Source organism: Patagioenas fasciata, chromosome 2 (genome assembly GCF_037038585.1).
Source record: "Patagioenas fasciata isolate bPatFas1 chromosome 2, bPatFas1.hap1, whole genome shotgun sequence".
NCBI lineage: Eukaryota > Metazoa > Chordata > Aves > Columbiformes > Columbidae > Patagioenas > Patagioenas fasciata.
Genome location: NC_092521.1, coordinates 133,039,931 through 133,059,569, shown reverse-complemented (window position 1 = coordinate 133,059,569; position 19,639 = coordinate 133,039,931). Strand labels below are relative to the sequence as shown.

Sequence of the window (19,639 nt, the reverse complement as noted above, 5' to 3'; positions counted from 1 at the left end):
ATTAAGTGAGTCAGGACGCTCTTGCAATACAGCCCAAACAAATTTACGAGGAAAAGCAGTTATTTGGGATTTTCCTTAGAACTCCACTTATCTTTTCCCTCCCTCTATGCAAAACCAAAGTTGACATAATGAAGACCTGGAGCTTCCTTAGGAAGCTTCTGCAGGCATCCCAAGATCTTAACAGGACAAACAGAAAGAAAAGCTCCATGGCCCCAAACTGAAATACAGACTGGTATACAAGCAGGGGGTTTGTTTGCTTTGCTTGGTTTTGTTTGGTTGAGGGTTTGGGTTTTTTTGCATCAAAGCTGGGACTCTAACAACTCTCACATCACCCAGTTAAACAACAATCAGTGATGCCTGTGAGGTAGCAGACACTCCTCAACAGCAAGTAACAGAAGCTGCAACACCTCTCTAACAGATTCCTAGAAAAAAAAAATGTAAAATTCACATAATCACAGAATGGCTGGGGTTGGAAGGGACCTCTGGAAATCATCTAGTCCAACCCACCTGCTAAAGCAGGTTCACCTAGAGTAGATTGCACAGGAATGTGTCCAGGTGGGTTTTGACTGTCTCCAAAGAAAGAGACTCCACAGTGTCTCTGGGCAGCCTGTTCCAGTTCCCTCAAAATAAAGAAATTTCTCCTCATATTCAGATGGTACCTCCTATGCTTCAGTCTGTGCCCGTTGCCCCCCATCCTATCATTGGGCACCACTGAAAGGAGTCTGGTCCCATCTTCTTGACATCCACCCTTGAGATATTTATAAACATTGATGAGATCCTGTCTCAGCATTCTCCAGGCTGAACAGACCCAGCTCTCTCAGTCTCTCCTCATAAGAAAGATGCTCCAAATTCCTAATCATCTTTCTGGCTCACTACTGGACTCCCTGCAGTAATTCCTTGTCCTTCTTAAACTGGGGAGCCCAGAACTGGACACAGCACGCCAGAAGTGGCCCCCTAAGGCAGCATAGACAGGAAAGATAACCTCCCTCGACCTGCTGGTCACACTTTTCCTAATGCACCTCAGAATAGCATTCGCCTTCTTGGCCACAAGGGCACATTGCTGGCTCATGGTCAACATGCTATCAAACAGAACTCCCAGGTCCCTCTCTGCAATGCAGGGTTTCTCTGTAAGTTTGTCACCAAATTTCCTTGTATCAATGTCAGTCCTTTGGTCTGCTGACAAAGAAAGCAAGGGTAGACCTCAGTAATTTGGTGTGCGGCTTTCACCTGCAAGCAGGCAAGCGCCTGAAGTATACAGGAGCCTTTCAGTGCATCTGGAGGTTGCTCCCGTAACGCTAATACACACACACACTCCCTGATGAAGATACACAGCAGGACTGCATCAAAACGGATGACTGGAAAAATGACACAGAGTGGTTTTCTCCACTGAATGTCACTGCCATCAACCACAAGAGGGGCTGAGTTCACATTTGTGTACCCACACCGATCTCATCTAGCAGCGAAACTGGATCTTGCGTCTCAAATGTTCCACCTCCTGGTTTCTGGGCTACAGCTTCACTTGCTGCTGCGGGGATAATTCCCAGAAAGTATAATAAGATGGTGACTACATTACACACTGCTGAAGAAATAAGTGATACTTTACATTTATTTCTCCTTTCCAGGGCATACTCGGATATTTGCAGTTGGAGCAGATAATTGTTACAGGTCCTTTCCAACACAGAAAGTCTATTCTATCAGCAGTTCTATTTTCTTTTGATGAATACTCACTATCTGTCAAAATATGTTGGGGAAAAAAAAAAAGTATTTCCAGAAGGAAAATAAATGTTTGTAGCTTACTCAAGCTCAACAAAGTAGTCTTGGGGAAAGAAAGAAAAAAAGAAACAAAAAAAAAAAAAAGAAAAAAAAAAAGCAAGAGGGAATCTCAGACGTGTCCAAATATTTCCTAAATTTAAAAAAAGAAGAAGAAAAAGAGCAGCTTCATCAATGCCAACATTTCAAAATGAAAGTGCTCATTTTTTCACAAAAAATTCTTATAACATAAGATGGCCTCTATTACCATGCAGTGAAGTCATTCTCAAAATCAGAAGAAATACTTCAAAATTCATCCACAATTAAATTCTACGCTTTTTAGCCACAGAGAACTGACCAGATTGGCTTCAAGATCCCACACAATTTTTTCAATTAAAACCGATTTTCTTCTAAATTTAAAATTTCCATTAAACAACAACTTCTTCAATTTCTACTCCATCCTTTGTAACACAAGACAGAACATTAAAGAGATATAACTAACACCTGTATTTAAGTCAATTCATTCTTTAATGAGTTACAATATCTTAAATTAAACAGCACAGTAGTAATGTACCCTATCTTGGGCACTCATTGGAGACACAAACAGCACCACGGTGTCATCAGCATCTTTGATGAAGAAATCTATTCTCCTTGTTTATCATGGCACTAAGCTAAGAAGAAGCCTCCTACGAATTCAGGGTGAAAACAACAAAAATTAATATAAAAGAAAATCATTAAACCATAAATTAGAATATTTCTTCCATTCTACAGACCAGAATATTGCTCCAGCCTCCTGTAACTAAAGATGAGTTTAATAAACCATATGTACTTCCCTGAAGTATTTGCAGAAGTCTCAGGATAGAATTAGACACTGAGTAACAGGACTCATTTGTTTAATTTTAATTGTGAAATTATTCAGAGACGTTCCCTTAAAACCAAGGACTTTTTTTGTTAAACACAGCTGACTTATCAGATCAATTCTCTAATTGCCATCATTTCAAATGAACATTAAAGTCTTTGTCTCTGCCTTTTTCAAAGTGTATATAGTTGCTACTTAGATGTTTACCATCTAAACTTTTAATTACCTGTGCTTACCAGAGACAAAGAAAATCAATTCTCAGTGAAATATGGCTTATTCAAGAAAAATAATGCTAAATAAAGGAAAGCACATTCAGGAGCAACATAGAGAGTACATTGGAAGCAGTTGGCCACCAGTGCTTATTTCTTTTGCATAAAAACTATTCTGCAGCTTGATACAAAATATTTTTGATTACTTGTTTGGCTTTGCAGGAAGGAATGGTAGGTAAGATTGCCTCCAGATTGAACAGGTATGTTTCTTCATCTTCTTGCATCATCTCTTCCTCAAATTATTTTTCATTATACAATCCCTGTTTTTTTAACATTCCTCAAGAAATGGAAGTGAAGAAAAGATCATGTGACTGGCAGCCACCTGATTATTTTACATTTCTCTTAAGGACTGCAGGTTAGCTATGAAAACACCCTCTCATGTTCTGAAGAGCAGACATGCTAGTCACCATAAACTTCCCCCCAAAGTTAATATGCCCTACACACATGAGGTATAACACAACTGCTACAAGCTGTCTGATGTTCTTCCAGTTTTTCATTTTCTAACTCGAATTTGTTTAGGTCTGCTGGTGTCCAAGAGGAGAGATCCCTGCCGAGGGTAGGGATGCAGCCCTGCAAAGGGCCTCACCCAAAGCCACTCAAGCCAACAGACAAAAAAGACAAGATATCTGCTGGCTTTATGTGAGGCCTTCAGTCTTAGAAAGGAAAATTCAGTTTGCATCATGTTCACAGATGTTTGTTTTCAGCCCTGTCTTCCCACGAAATACACCATTCAAACTTCACGCCATTAAAACTCTTTCTGCTTTAGCCTCAGTGCACTTTGTAACCTCAGAACAAGAATGTATTTCATGTCGCAAAAGTATCAAAAATAATGTTTTAGCTCAAGTTTAATGGCAATTCCATTTACCTCCTAGAATTTCTTACAAACATTGCACCTACATTTTATCATTATTTAAATTAAAACTCAAACAACAAAGGAAACCATACCTGGAACTGCAAAATAATCCAAACTCCTGCTCTGCTCAAGATTATGAGTAGGGGAAAATCCACAGAACTGTTAGTCAAAAAAGACTCTGACAGAAAAGCCTTCCTGAAGTAGAAGAGCTTTCCTCACCACACCAACTTGTGAAGTGAAAGAGCAACATCCTTGGAATATACATCTTTCCGTATCACTGTGAAATCCTTTTTCCATAATAACAAAAACTACAGTTGTAGAAGTACTGGACAGAGGATGAACATTAAATCAACATAGTCACAATTAGGATTTTCTAGTTGCTTTCCATGAACAACAATTAGTACTACTGCTTAGGTAAATACACATAATTCTTCATTCATTTTGCAAGGCCACAGGTTTATGCATATTACACAGCATGGCAATTAGGCACAGGTCTGCCCTCTGAGTTCCAGACACTGAGCAGAACATCCCATATACCTGGTTGCCATATCACTCTCAGTGTAAAAAACCCTGGTTTAAGATCTACCACTTCTTCAAAAACGCCCATCTCAACTCTGAACATTAACATTAAGCAAAATGCTAAAAAAGAGGTACATGACAGTAATCGCTTAGACGACGTTCACACTCTTCTAAAAAGCTCAGCTTTAAGTGAATGAAATCTTTCATACAGGCTTAAGTTTACTAGGCCTTCCATGACTACTGAAGCCCCTTGTCGTCATCACTAACATAAAAAGGTTCTATCTTTTATGTTTGTTTTGCATGACACACTGTGACCTCCAATACAGAGCCTGTCATCTACATTTATTGCGCTTTACCCAATATGCTGGTGGAAGTTTGGGAAACCCAAGAGAAGGGGGCACAGCAAACATTTTAGCAATACCAAATGCCATTTTCGCATGGGTTCACAGCCAGCTTGTAACCCAACACCTTTTACTATCAAAGTGAGGACACAGCCCAACCTTTATTAACATTTCTGAGAAAATACTGAAAGGGTCAACTTTAACCAAGCTGCATACATCCAGCCAATGGATTATGAAACCACTTGACATCCTTGCTGAGGAATTTGGCCCCTTGACTGCCTAATATTAAATAAGAACTGAAGTCTCTGAAGGTAGCAGATGCCAAAGTTACCACCAGACACAGAATTTCAGAAGCCTCTTTCCCCCTCATATGACCTGAACCTTCCAGATGGGTAGTATTTTATACATAAGATTTTGGTCTGTCTTCTGCAACTATTCTTTTATTGAAGAAGTCTTATTTTTCCCACTAATCCTAACACTTAGAAAAGCAGGTGCCTCTGCTCCCACTGCAAGTGCTGTGCTGTTATGCTGCAGGTCCCATCCTAATATTTGGGAATCGGTTGACTTAGATGAGAAGCATCACAGCTCTCAGTTCCGACAGTGATACAACACAAATATCTCACTGGAAACTATCCAACACCGGGACTTCTCACAAAGTCATGATGAAAGGTTCAGTGACAGTAGATCCTATTAGTCCAGGTAAATACCGTATAAGAAGACAGCATTTTTTCTTATTGTCTTCAAGTTCTTCTAGCAGTTTCAGTGTGATGCAATTAACAAACTCTGCATCCACTAAGGCTAAGAGTGTCTTCAGATTTATTCTTTGTATCTCTTCCTATCCATTCTTCCATCTCTTTGAGACCATGTTCAGACAACTCATTTTATTCATATTCATTTCCTCTATGCTTGATGAGTGTCAGAGAAGCAGGACTGCTCCAACAAACCATACAGCTACACAGGTGCATAGGGCATGTCAGTACTCATCACGAACCAAGTGAACACACAGTGGCTCATACAGGCAACAACCTCATCTGCACACATGATTAAAAATATTATTTGACTATAAATACAAAACAAAAATTAAAATAAGGTGATATTGTCAAAATCTGATTAAGAGATTCCATTTAAATAATGGTCTTCAGCATCAGAGTAAACTTTGTATTGTATTGGTAACTAGCTTTAGGGAGCTACTTGATCCCCACTCTAAAGGATGCAATTTGACTATGAGTAGATTGAGGAAGAATGCCCAAGTTAAGACTTAAATGTAATTTCAGAAATGCTCTGTGGGACCAGAGGTGCCATTCCTAACATCACAGCTGAAGACACTACTAGGATTGCAGAAATGCAATAAAATTTGCCATGCTGCCACAGCTGAATACTCAGCAGTTCAGGGTTGGTGGTTTGGGGTCTTTTATTCCTCTCCTGACAGTATTCTGGGGAACTGACTGGATTAAGTCCCTTCCATTGTACAGTGTGAATCTGGCAACTGGCAGTAAATTAGGCCTTTTGCTCACAGACTAGAGACATCAAGAAAGTTAACCAAACCACCTGTAAGGGATCGGAGCAGCCAAAACCAAGAGGCAGGGAGACAGCCTAGCAAAGCAGACTAAAAGCCCCCTTCTCAGCACACTGGCAAAGAAGGTAACAACACACTAGTAGGGAAGGCTCACTAATCAGCAGTTTTAAACCAATGTCTATTTTACAGACTTAAAAGAGCTGCTCCTGCTGAACATGATTGCGTTGCAGAGGACACGGGTAAGGCCTTCCAGAACATCCTAGAGCAGCGCTGCTGAGCTAGCCTAACTCTTCAGAAGTCTTCAATACATAAATGCAAGACCCAGAATGCAACTGATATGCTGATGGGCAAGTAGCACCATCTCAGAGCCGAATATTTCATCTGACGAGCACAACTCTCCTAAGGTTATCCACATCGATAGTTTTTCAAGTAACTGGCAATTTATCAGGTGGTCACTAAGACACAGGACAGAGGGAAAGAAAAAAAAACCCAAACAAACCACTGTACACCAAATTATTTCATTACCATGTGATTATTAATTTATGAGTAAGGAAACCAACTATTGAAGCCCTCAGAAACCAAATATGTTCTGTCCCCAGAATGCCACAAAAGTGTTTCCTTATACTAAATTTAGTCTTTTTTGAAAGGTTGACCACAAAAAGATCCCTTGATAAGTACTTGTTCCCACTTTTTTGGAGATGCAATACAGCTCTGAAAAATGACCAAATTCTTTCCATCTCTCCACTGATAACGTGAAGGATTATGAACCCATCTTATGAAATGTGGCAGAGCAGCAGCACTGCAGCATGCAGACCATCAAGAGCCCGTGCCACACGCGTCTCCCCACACAGAGCTGTTTGCAGCATCAAGTTTGTTATCTGTGCTGTAACACCGTCTGCCCAGCAATTGCCCACTTCAGTTTAAACTAATAACAGAAAATAACTCAATCAAGTTTTCTTTATTGCTGCAGCACACACTGAATGTCCAAAGCAATGTATGGTTTACATGGCATTTTACTCTTTGCTCTATATGCCAAAACCTACAGTCAATTTTTAACATGACAAATTTCAGTGCACATTTCTAGACCTGTATGATGGCAAACACTGGACACTTTGCATCAGACTGAAAAAGTAATTCCAACATAAGCTCCTATTCAGATGTTTATTCCTTTATTTCCCAGCTGCCTCCAGAAAGGTTAATCACTTTTTGAATGAGTGCTTGTCTGGTGAGTTTTCATAGATCCTCCTCATTCAGGCTGTGCCAGGAGCCCACCACATGCACCAAACCACACAACTGAGCCTCCACAAGAGAACTGGGGTCCACACTCGGTGTCTGGTGCAACTCCCTGCTGATTTTTCCAGTGTTTGATACAGGTGAGCAACATACCCACATTTTGTATTCACAAGCAGGTGAAGTTTAACCTGACGTCACCTGCCTGAGGTGAAACATTAAAGATGAAGCATGAGCAGCCTTATGTCATTCTCCACCAGTTCATGCTCAATCAGCTCCATGTGTGACATCATACGTGCAAAGTTTCAGTTCTGTGCCCTGCAAGTAATTGCAAATGACACTCAGTTAAGTGTATATGTGTGCTGAATCTGTAATGGTTTCCTAATTTTGAGATGGCAAAAAGTAATGAACACTGGATGCAGTTATTAAGAAATTGCAGTATATAGTTCTCCTCTCTGTGAAGAACCACTCACTAGGGATTAAAGAGCAACACACAGACCACATGGGCTGGACTCTCTTTTCTGACACCCTGTGGTCAGTGGCACCTAGGGACTGAAATTCCACTTGGGGGACACTCAAGATGACTTACAAACCTTAAGTTTGGGTGTAATGTGATGCACGGTGTAGGAAAAGCTAAGAATCAGAGATTAAAAAAAACCCCAACAATATCACAACAGTGTGCTCGCACCACGTCGAGTCATAAATTACAGAGTTTTGTGGTATGTGGTTTTGTTACCTCATACGAGGCATCGTGATAATTATGAGAACCACACCTTTCATCTCGCTGACCTGTAACATTACATTAATGTAACGTTACATTTGCCATTTAAACTTCAGCGATTTTTTTCAGGTATTCAGGTATTAAAACTTATTAAACTGAAATGCACTGTAGGTTCATCATTTTGTTGCAGCATGTGGCTTCCTTACAGTTCCAGTGAAAGACATGAGCTTTCAGTCTAGGGGCACTTAAAACTTCTATATTTTCCCCAGATTTTCGAACTTGGGTCTGTTTCAAAGAATTAGCTCAGTTTTTGACAGCCTAAGCTCTGTATTTTATTAGCAAAAAGAGAAAGTTGGGAAGTTTCAGAGGGGAAGTCGCCTAGAAGCCAGGGCAGCACACCTGCCGAGGCAAGAGAGCAGAGCTGCGGGCCGGCGGTGCCGTGCCCGGCTGAGGACGGCGCAGGGACGAGATGCTCTGCCCAGAAGCCGGAGCGGGAGGCTCGTTGCCGGCTGGCAGACCCTCCGCCCCCCGCCGACACGCCTCAGGCCCGGCCGGGCGCACGCAGACCGGTCCCCTCGGAAAAGGGAGAGAAAGTTGGCGCCCAGGGCCGGCCAGCCGCCGCGCCGCCCCCTCCTCCCCCGGGCGCCGCCCGCGCTGCCGAGGGGCGGCCCCGGCGGCCCCTGCGCACGCTCCCGCCCGCCGCCCATGAGGCGCCCTCGCCGGGAAGGCACTGACGAGTCATCGCCCCGCCGCCCGCAGGCCCGGCGGCCTCCCCGCCCCCGCGGCCCCGGCGGGACGAGCGGCCGAAGGGAGCGGAGGGCGGCGGCCGCCCGGGCAGCGGCCGTGTCGCGGCGCAGGGGGAGCCCACAGGTGATGATCCAGCGCGGCGCTGTCCGGCCCGTCCTCCGCGGCCTGGCCTGGGCTCCGCGGCTAACGGCAGCGGGTGCCAGCACGGCCACCTTCGCCTCCCGCCTGACCGGCCCCAGGGGCTGCACCGGTGGCGCGGGCCGCCAGCCCCCCCGTTGCCGCCGCCGGGCCTCCCGCCCGTCCCCCGCCGCCAGCCCTCCCTCCACGCCCACCGCGCCGGCGGCCCCGGCCTCCCTCACGCCGTCTCTCCGCCGAGAGGCGCCTCCCGCGCTGCGGCGGCCGGTGCGGCCGGAGCGCGACCCGTCCTCCCCACCACACCTAGCAACAGCGCTGACAGGACGCAGTGGCGGCGGCGGGAGGAGGAGGAGGAGGAGGAAGCGGAATGGCTGCCGCGGCGGCGGCTCCCTCCCTCCCCGGAGCCCTGACAGCCAGAGCCGGGGCGGAAGCAGCAGGCGGCGTGCTGTGCCCGTCCTCCTCCCTCCTCCACCGCCTCCTCCGGGCTTCTGCGGTCCCTCCTGCCAATGCAAACTAACTCCCCCTCGCCAGGGCCGGCGGGCTGCACGCCACCCCCGCACCCACCCATGCCGCCGCGCCACACGCCGCCTCCCCGAGGAGCCCTCCACGTCGCCCGCAGGACCCCTCCTGCCACTCCTCGCCAGCCACCCTCCCTGCCTCACTCCCCGGCTGCCGCCACCGCGCCCCAGCTCCCACTGCACCTTGTGCCCCCCCCCTCGCCCCGCCGCCACCGCACACGCGGCCCCCACGCTCCCCACGCCTGCCCTGCCCTGGCCGCGGCCCCTGCCCCGCGGGGCACTCACCGATGTGGTTGTCTTCGATGTGCTCGATGAGCTCCGCCAGGGTTGGGAAGTGGAGCCCGCAGCCCCCAAACCTGCAGGCGTTGGAGAAGAAGGAGGCGGCGGCGATGCCTGTCATGGTGTTACATCGAGATCCCCCTGCGGTGCCTGCTCTGCCAGGGCCGGCGGCGGCAGGGCGGGGAGAGGCGGGGGCAGGGGGGAACGGGACGGAGAGAGAGAGAGAGATGGGGAGCGAGAGAGAGAGGGTGGGGGTGGGGAGGAGGAGGAGGAGGAGGAGGAGGAGGAGGTGGCGGCGGCAGCAGCAGCAGCAGCAGCAGCAGCGTCGGGAGCGGCGGAGGGGAGGGACGGGCTGGGTGGGGGGAGATGAGGCAGCCGCAGCTGGGAGGAGGGACCAGCGCGGCTCTGTAACAGCTGTGCTGCCCCGGCGGCGGCCGCCGGCAGCGGGAGGAGCAGGGCACCCGGGCCGCCCTCCACGCCCGCCACCGCCGGGGAACACCCGCGCCTCCTCGCCGCGGGGGCGGTGGAAGCCGCCGTCCGGCACCGAGCCGGGGTGGGGAGGGCAGGAGGGCGCGCCCCACCGCTAACTTTCCCCCTCAGCCCCGCGACGGCGGGGTCGGGGGCTGCTGTAGCGGTCGGCGGGGTGAGGGGAGCTGGGGCTAGGGCTGGGAAGGTGGTGTCCGCCCCGAGGGGCTGTCCCGGCCGCCGGGAGTTGGCTCCTGGCACAGCTGTCACCTCCTCCTCATTGTGGGGATACAGCCAACCGAGAGGTGGTCGCGCCTTCCCTGAGGGGAGCCCAGGCCGCCAGACCCAGCCCTCACCTGCCCGGCGGCGAACCGGAGGCCCGAGGCACCTGCACGCCCTGCGGCCGGCCGGGCCGGGCCGTGGGGGCAGCGGGGTCTCCCCGCCGCTGGGTGGCCTCCGGCGCCCCCAGAGCAGCCGGTTACAGCCCGCGCGCCGGATCCCTCCCGCCGGCGGCCGCTAGCGCGCCCACTGGGGCGAGGCAGGGGTGCGAGGCTGCGGACCTGCGGGGGAAAGTTGGCAGGAGTCGCACATCCCTCGCTCCCAAACCCTATTTGACTTCTTGTCTCCAGAAAGCTATTCAGCAGAGAGGCTGACTGATTAATTGATTCTAATGAAGGTCTCCCTAGGCTTAAATTTGCAGACAGTTTTATTTAATATTAAAAGAGAGAGGAAAAATTACTTGTCAGGAAGGATCTCCCCCCCCCCCCCATTTCTGTTTTATAATCACCTCTCTCTTTTTTTTCTGTTTTTATACGGTTCTACAATATTATTAATTTTGAGCAAAAGTGTGACTAAAAAAAAGCCTCAGAATCTGCATATGATTCTATTAATTGTACAGATATAAGTGATTCCACTGATCCTGCTGATGGGTAACAGTCCCAAGCTGTTCTCATCTCTGTGAAATTAAGTGTGTGCATAAGAATAAGCAGAGTCTTTGCCCATTTTAGTAACTGTATTGCAGGTAGGGATGTTCCTAGCATTGCTGTGGGAGCCAAGGAACAGCAATACCTGAAACTGCAGAGAATGGCTAGTGAATGGAAAGATAAGCATTTGCCCATTTACTTAAAGTATGAAAAATCCTGATGCTGGTTCCTGGTGTCCTGTATAGCAGAGAACCTGTCATTCATGGAAACAAAACAAGCTTTATCTTGTGGCTTATTTTAGCCATTATCTAACACGTTCACTTTAATATTTTTTTATTTTGTCTTTCTTCCAGTTGCATTTTTCTTGATGTATGAATCCACTCCATTTAGTTTATATGGAAGAAAAGCAAGCATAAACCCAGCGTAAGCAGAGTTTGCACAGCCATGTGATGCTGAACCATAGAACTGTAAAAATACTGTAGTGTTTGCACTTAAAAAAAAAACATAACATGGACACATGGTAGCCCACAGTACCTTTTCAAGACTCACCGTGGTCAGCCTGTAGTTTAGAGGGCTGTGGCACTACTGCTGTTAGGCATTTCATGAAAATGGCTAATTCTTTTGAGTAATACAAAAGAATTTGGTATCAGGCATCTGTTGTTTGATCCACCTGTTTCAAGCGTAGCTGCTTCACAGGTTACTATTGTAATTTCTCCGCTGTCTTTCTGATGTTATTGAAGGAAATTGCTCACTATGAGTTGACTCAGCAAAGAAGGAATCATTCCTGCTTGAGACCATGATCCTGGAAACTCATGCTACACAAGGTGCTGTCATGAATAATACTGCAAAATCACATATGTGCAAGAGCCTGTGTGGATCAAGACATAAAGCAATAAATAGCGAGTGCAAAAGAGGACTAAAATGGTAAGATAAGCATCTTCCCTAATAAGTTGCAGTTTTAGAGACTTATCTGTACAGTCAGACAGATGGGCCTTTTTCAGACCCTGGTGGTTTTGGTAAGCATGGATCCTCAGCACTGTTAACAATATCAGGACTGTAGATTTTACATTTTTGTTTGCATATGAGTAGACATGCTCAGCATTGATCACCATCATAATTCAAACAGAATTTCTAAGGCAGGAAATCAAGATTAATCAGAATGAGTTATTAAATACAAAAATACAGTGTGGCTAATCGATCAAGGACAACAGATGTGTGATTCAATCTATTTGTTATGAAACAAAACTGTGATGGACATGGGGTTGGTATCAATAACTTTTAATAGCTATTAAAAAAAGAAGACGGATCACCTACAAAGAAATAGAAGTAGTTTTGTAGCTGTCAACTAATAAACATTCATGGTTAACCACCTGCTAGTAACAAACAATGTAATGATTGCTTTCTGATGTGTGAACTTGTTCAGTTAGCTGTGGGTCTCTTTTCATTCATTGTTTGCTAAGTTCTCTGGATTTTTGAGACCTTTTGAGCTAGGGAGAGCACTTAACACTTGCAGCAGTTGAGAAGAGCTGAAAACTCAGGAGTTGTTCAGTATCCCACAGGGTAAGGATTCAGGTCAGTATCTTTTTATGTAAGTACTCCTCCTATGCTGTAGGGCCAGATTTTGTAGATATTCAGCTTTCCTGGCTTCACTAGAAGTTAGAATACTTAAGCCAGTTCATATTTTTTCCTTATGGACTTGGAACAGTCTCCCTGGTTTTGTTTGTTTGTTTCTTCCATAAAGCCAGGAGGGTTTTCTGCCCAGCACAGTCAAGGGCCTTCTGCCCCTGGTTTCAGTGTCAAGGCAAGAGACCAAGCTGTGCCAGACAGGCATGAACAAACCCAGTGAAGAATGCCCTGAACTTAACTCTTCACATTCCTGATTCACCATTGTGGCGATATTATCATCTATGTATTACAGTCAAAATACATTATGTCCTGATAATAAGTGTTTATAGAGAGAACGCATACTCTTTCCCATGTATTTGTTGTTCTTTCCTCAATTATCTGGGAGACAGAGTAGTTTTATCAAGCTTCTTTTCAGAAGTTATCTGATCCAATATATTTTAAAGTTCTTTATTACAAATAATTATTTTCTTATTCAAGGTTTACTAGGATGGAGAACTAGAGTATCCATACGACAAACCGGCAAACTAAGAGAAAGTGCTCAGAAGTTGCCCCATTTTTTCCTGTGGGAGAAATAAATGGAAATTAGACCCAAGTGATTTGTCAAGCCAAGGCTAATTGCTGAGTAGGTCCATTTCAGAGGTGATAATAACTATCTCAAAGGATACTTCAAATAAATGAAGCTGAGAAAAAGCTCAAATGGCTGGTTGACCCTGTTTTATTTGGTTTTGAAGTTATTTTGAAGGACCCTTAGTTTTGAGACCCTTAGTTTAACAATTATTTCAGGTTAGGTAGTTTCTTAGGTGCAACTTAGAGCAGGGCTCCCGTGAGAAAGATGAGCTGCTATTTAGACCTTCATACAAGGCTGAGGGCTGATTGACTAAATTTCTAGATCATCTGATTATCTGCTTATAAATGTGTATATTACAGCTACATCTTTTCTTCACTAACTTCACATCTTTGTGCCTCATTTTAAGTCTATTTTGATAAAGTAAGAAACATGTTTGAAGTAACTTTGTTTCATTTCTTCCTTAAACTGAGGGTTTAGGGTCTTGCATCCCTTGTCTCCTTAGATGGTCTGGCTGTTAGACCTTTTTCAATTACTTCTGGCTCCTGGTCTTTCTAATAACTGATTTTTACTAGTAACTTAGTAGTTATATCGTGGTGATTAACTGCCCTAATTACTGGACCTTAGCTGAGGATAGCTTTCTACCAGCCACTCACACTGGTCTGGATTCCCAAAAGCTGATTATCCTGTCCTGATGCTCTCTGGGAGGCTAGAGGTCTGAATTTTAAAAGCGTGGTAGTTGCTGCCCTTGGTGCTTTGAGGGTGATAAGGCTTTTATTGAAGACAGCACTTCTCTGTCAAATAGTAAGGAAAAGCTAATACTTGCTTCAAAGTCATATTTAAAGCATAGTTTAAGTACTTCTTTTCAGCTGCATTTATAATAGTGGGGCATCACTGAGAAGATTATTATGACTCTTGCACAAGGACAACATGAATCAGTGAAACTTTTACAGTCTTATGACAGTTCCAATTTTTACACTATAGAAGTCATACTTGAAAATATCTACTTATGTTTGTGCTAAACAAAAAATAAACCAAGGATAATTGGATATTACAAAGAAGTGGTTGGTAACACCTTCCCCTAAAAAATTACTGATTCATTTTTCAATAACAGTTTTAATAATTTTATTTCTGCTTGCCTCTGCATACTGGTCATATAAGAAATGTCTTACAATTTGGGAAGATTTTGTAACAAAGACTTATCACTGCTGCATAATCATTACACAAATAAAACATATTTATGCAGTTTGTGTCACGAGAATCCTATTTTTAATTTATACTGCTGAATTAGTTTTCTCTTGGCAGTGCGCTGTGTAGCTTCAGGGTGCAGTGGAAAACAAAAATGCTAAGCTGGGAAAGCACTGTATTCACCACTAGTTCCAGATGCCCCAAAACAATAGATAGAAATCCTGCATAGCTGAACTTTCTGGGTGACTTCCACGTTTTCAGAAGGACAAAGCTTCAGATAAACAGGAGATCAAAGCTGCCTCTGTATTTCCAGTTACCTGTAATCTAGGAAAAAGGAATTTTCTTGTCTTGTTTTGTCTACTTCAGTAAGTTTTGAGCTAACATGATGTTATAGCATAAACCACTGTTACAGTGTTAGTCCGCCTTGGAATTATAAAATCTAAGCTATTTCAATGGTCTCTTGTAAGAACCCACAATTACATAGGTATTGAATAACCTACTCTGTTCTTACTATGGGTTATAGTGGAATACTTTACTAAAACCTTCTATGCTGGTTCACTCAGACAATTGGAGATGATTAGCATATACTTTTTAAAATAACTGGCTAGAAAAATAACACAATTTGGTAAGTTTATCTCAATGAATGGTAAACTTGTTCTTTAATGAAGGTTAACAGTATAGAGTGAAACTTTCGGTTTGATAGCTTTTACAGCATCTCAAAAATGCAGAAGTCTATAATTCTGAAATTTTTGCCTTTTCCACTTTCGCTTCCTAAATTGAATATCCAACTTGTAATCAGATTTCATGGCATCTACTGACATGATAATTCATGAAGTCAATTTTAAAAAGGCAGTTTTGTTACAAAATGTATTGAGATTATGCTATCATTTTCACACACAAAAAAAATCCTAAATTAGAACAAGAACTTCCTAGTTTTCTTTGTTTAGAGTTGAAGTGTCATCACAACTGACATGTCAAACTCTCCTGTCCTCTGACCCTGAAGATCATTCAGGATGCTATAGTTACAGGATGATTGAAAGCAATCCTAAGGAAGCTCTAGCTTATGTCAGTGGTCCCAAATGCAAAGACATGGGACACAAGTCCTACATGGTTAAGTGCCATCTCATGTTTTCCTTCCTACTTGCCTGTTCCTCTGCTCTGAATAAAAATTTACCTGGGGAAATCCAGGTCCTTCTTTTCTGGATCTCCTAGTCACAGGGAGCTGTGTATTTTAGAGCCTGCAAACTGAGAACAGACTCTCTTCTGTTTAGCCTGAGAATTTCCCATTTAAAAATTCCTCATTGAGCCAAGAATACTGGTGACAGGGAGAATTCTGCATTGAGGCATAGATACCAACAAAAATCCACTTGCTAAATCATACGTAGGGTCAGAGAATCCCCAGTGATCCAGCAGGTAGTTACACAGAGAATTCTTCCTGTTCTTAAAATACATGCCTTTCTTACATTCTTAGGTTAGGGAGGGGGTGTCTTTGGCATAAAGTTAATGTACAGCATGAGAAATGGTTTGCAGTCTCTAAGAAAAGGAAATCAGGTAACTTTGTTAACAGGAGGCTTGACAATCATTGACTGTGAAGCCTGACATTGTTGGAAAGGAGATCCACAGTTCAGAGTAAAATCAATTTTCAAATGAAAGAAACCCCCATCTTACTAAACCTTTCAAATGATCTCTGGCGAAGGAGCTGTCAGAAACTCGGCTGCAAGAATATTGCCAGTCACTTGCAATCACCACCGAGGGTGGTTTGTCAAATAAACATGCATTTCTTGTCACAGCTTAAATTGGAGATACAAATGACATGCCTGTTATCATCACACAGACTATGAGGTCTGAATATGGCCACTGAGTTCTGAAAAAAAAACCAGAAGAACATACACTAGTGAAAATTCATGTAGTTCTCTGGTAGCAGCTGAGGATGTCTGAAGAGACTCAAAGCTCCCTTGAGTAGATGGCTACACAGACTTTACTTAGAATCACTTGTTCAAATCCGTAAATACATTGCATCGCTGAAGGTAGATATTGAACAGACATAAAAGAAGCAAATCTCTGGAATACTAAAATGAACTATTCAAATGGTACCGTGCAAAAAATCCAAAATGGAGAAATTCACAAGTGAATTGTACAGTACTAACTAAAAATAAAAAGGGGAGAAACTATGTGAAAAGTTATCTGAGAGAAACATTGGAAAGGACAAATGATCAAGAATGGGGATCTAACACTTCCACAAAGATAGTATTTCCTGTCTGCTTGTCTTTAAGCATCATTCTGATACCTTGTGATGTGTATTACATCATAAATCTTATGTTAAAAAAGAAAAAGTTGGCATGTTTCCATAAAAATTATCTTTGACCTCGTCTGCATAACAGCGCATAAGGGTTGGAAGCTGCAAGGTCATTAATGACTTGAAACTCTCACTCATTTTGTATAGATTCTGACTTGTGTATAACCACCGTCTTCAGTGTGGTATTAGGTATTCAGCACTTTGCAGAATTTCATCTGTAAACAGCTGTGAAAGCTCCTACTTTACATAAAAAAACTACTCATCATAGTCTCAGAAAGTCATGGTATATAAACAAAAAAATACAAAACCCAAAATGCCTATACGTAATGCAGTATTTGGAAACAAAGTTGGACATTACTCACTCCTCAGAACATCTCCTGATTTAGTTATCTCACATGAAACAAGAGGAGCCAACAGGCTTCTACATTAGATGCCAGGAGCTCCCAGTGAGGGAAGGCGTGAAATAAAAGAGGATAGATTTGTGGTATTTTAATAAGGTATTATAAAGCACTGGCAGAATGTTGAAGTGTTTCATCACTTAGTTTCAGCTTTTATATCTGCATCCTGCGAATTGACCATATTTCAGCCTAAACAAATAACTGACTGTCCAGCCACTTTCTCAGACTACAGCATGTAAAAGAAAAAAACAATGTTCTGTGGGCATAGAGATACTTAATCTTACAGAAGGGAAAAAAAAAAAAAAAGGTGTACCCTAAGCCCTATTCACTTTCAGCTTCTTTCTTACAAAAATCTTAATGAAAGTATATCTTTATAATAGTGTCTATATCTACAGATAACAGTCCTAACATCTTTGGTTATTTTTCCTGCTTCTGCATGTTCATATTGGAACTAGACCATAGCCAGCCTCACGAAAGTATCAAAGGATGTAGTGAAACAAAATTCCTTATCCCTGCTTTTCTCCTGTACATGGATCAAACAGAATAGATACTATTTATTTGCAAGAGCTCACTCACTCCTTTTTGCTCTTGTTTGGAGTTCAGATTGCCTGTGCTTAATTCATTGTCAGCACCAGTTGATCTCCCAGCATATAACTTGAAAAACCAATATGGTACCAGAAAAAAGACTTGCAGATCTTAATAAACAAAAACACTTTCTTAGCTTTTCTTTGAAAGAAGTTCACCACTGCATACATGTGATGATTTTTTTTTTTTGTTGTTCTACATCTATTTTTATTACTTAATTTTGTACAGTTTGGGAGTATACAGATGTATGAATCTATTGAATAATAGAATTAAAGGCTTTTCGCGTGTTTAACAGATATGACTCCTCGTGATGGTGATAGTAAAAATGTACTCAGAAGCATTGGCAGGTTCACACTTTGCCTTCGATTGGTTGATGTGGCAAATTTTCAGCTTAACTGTAGCTTGAGAAACTACATGTTCACATTGTGTTATCTTGGAAGTACATGCAAATATTGCCTCTTAAATTTTAAACCTGAAATTATTCTTTGATGTACAATTGTGGAAAAAATAGTTTAATTAAAAACTCTTCATGTGTAACAATACTGTCTTTCTACCTCCTCATTGAATTAATAGTCAGATGTTGCTTGGTTAGCCTTTTTTGGTAATTGCTTTGTCCTTTGAGCATTGTTGCAGTAATTTTATATATGGATAAAAGAATAATTAAATCTTTAAACTTAGTGTACTATGTAAATGACAAGGACTCTTTCAGCTGAAAGTAAACTATCATAGATCTATAAAAGTTGTTGGAGCTTTCATTTGGAGTAGGATTTCAGAGAAAAGAGTAGATCAGACCACACAATGTGGAGCTCTGACCATACCATAACCTCCATGCTGCAGGCTTTCCACTGCTGATTTAGGCCCTGCTCATGGAAAGCAGATGGATTCCTTTCTCCCGTCCCTTAACGAACCCCAGCTGAAGTCAGAGGGGTTCCACACCTACATGGGTTTACAGGCAGTTCACAGCTGCTTTGCAGCATTCATGTTTTCTCAGTACAGTTCTCTGTCTGATCTGCAGTGTCAAACTAACAAGATGGCAGCGGGGAGTTTATGATTCACTTTGTTTTGGTTTTGTGCTGGTTTTATTTTGTTTCTGCTGTATGGGAAGGCAGGAGCCAAATACTTTATCCTTATTCCTCTAGGATGTTGATCTGTTTGATAACCATATTAAAAGACCACTGGTAATCGGGCAATATCCTTGACTCTGCAGTATCTGTCGTGTGCACCTTTGATGTTACAGACCAGCAATGATGATGGGTCAACCTGACTCCTGAGAGCACGATTTCCTTGGTGAAGGATGGTGATAAGCGCAGAGGAGGGTCTGCACACTGGATTCCCCCACCTCCCAGCAGTGTGTCTGAGGGAAAATAGAATGATCTCTGGAGAACCATAGAAGACTAGTGTAGGTGACACTATTTCTCTAACAGTTCGGTCAAGTGGAAGAAATTGCCCTTTATTTTTTCCACCACTGTTCCAGGTGGGAGCATTTCACATAGCAGTGAGTTTTAAGGATCTTAGTGAATCCAAGGACTATTTATCTCTGAAAACTACCATTATTATTCATTTAAGCATGTTTCCAGTGCACCTCTTCATTTTACCAAGTAGACTTTTGTTTGTGCAGGCTATTTTCAGGTGAGAGGTCTATTTCATAGAAAGCTCCAGGCTAAGTCTATTTCTGGAGTCATCAGGGCAGACTTCTCATGCTCAACGAACGGGGAAGTTTATGTTCTCACCACAGCATGTGCATAATCATTATCAGCAGATTGGATTTTGCTGGACAGGTTAAGTAAGTCCAGACCAGCATTGCTTGAATATCCTTTACTGCAAGAAAACTGCCTCTTACTTTGTGAGTGATGCTGC

General features: G+C 43.4%; 1 protein-coding gene across 1 annotated transcript in view; it reads right to left on the bottom strand.

The window, feature by feature from the left end:
- The window catches only part of JAZF1 (JAZF zinc finger 1), a 191,327-nt gene extending 181,322 nt beyond the window's left edge, over window positions 1-10,005 (bottom strand). Inside the window, exon 1 of the mRNA XM_065831413.2 lies at window positions 9,743-10,005. Within this exon, the coding sequence (XP_065687485.1) occupies window positions 9,743-9,857 (115 nt within the window). The 5' untranslated portion in view covers window positions 9,858-10,005. The remainder of the gene's footprint in view (window positions 1-9,742) is intronic.
- Window positions 10,006-19,639: the final 9,634 nt, after the last annotated feature.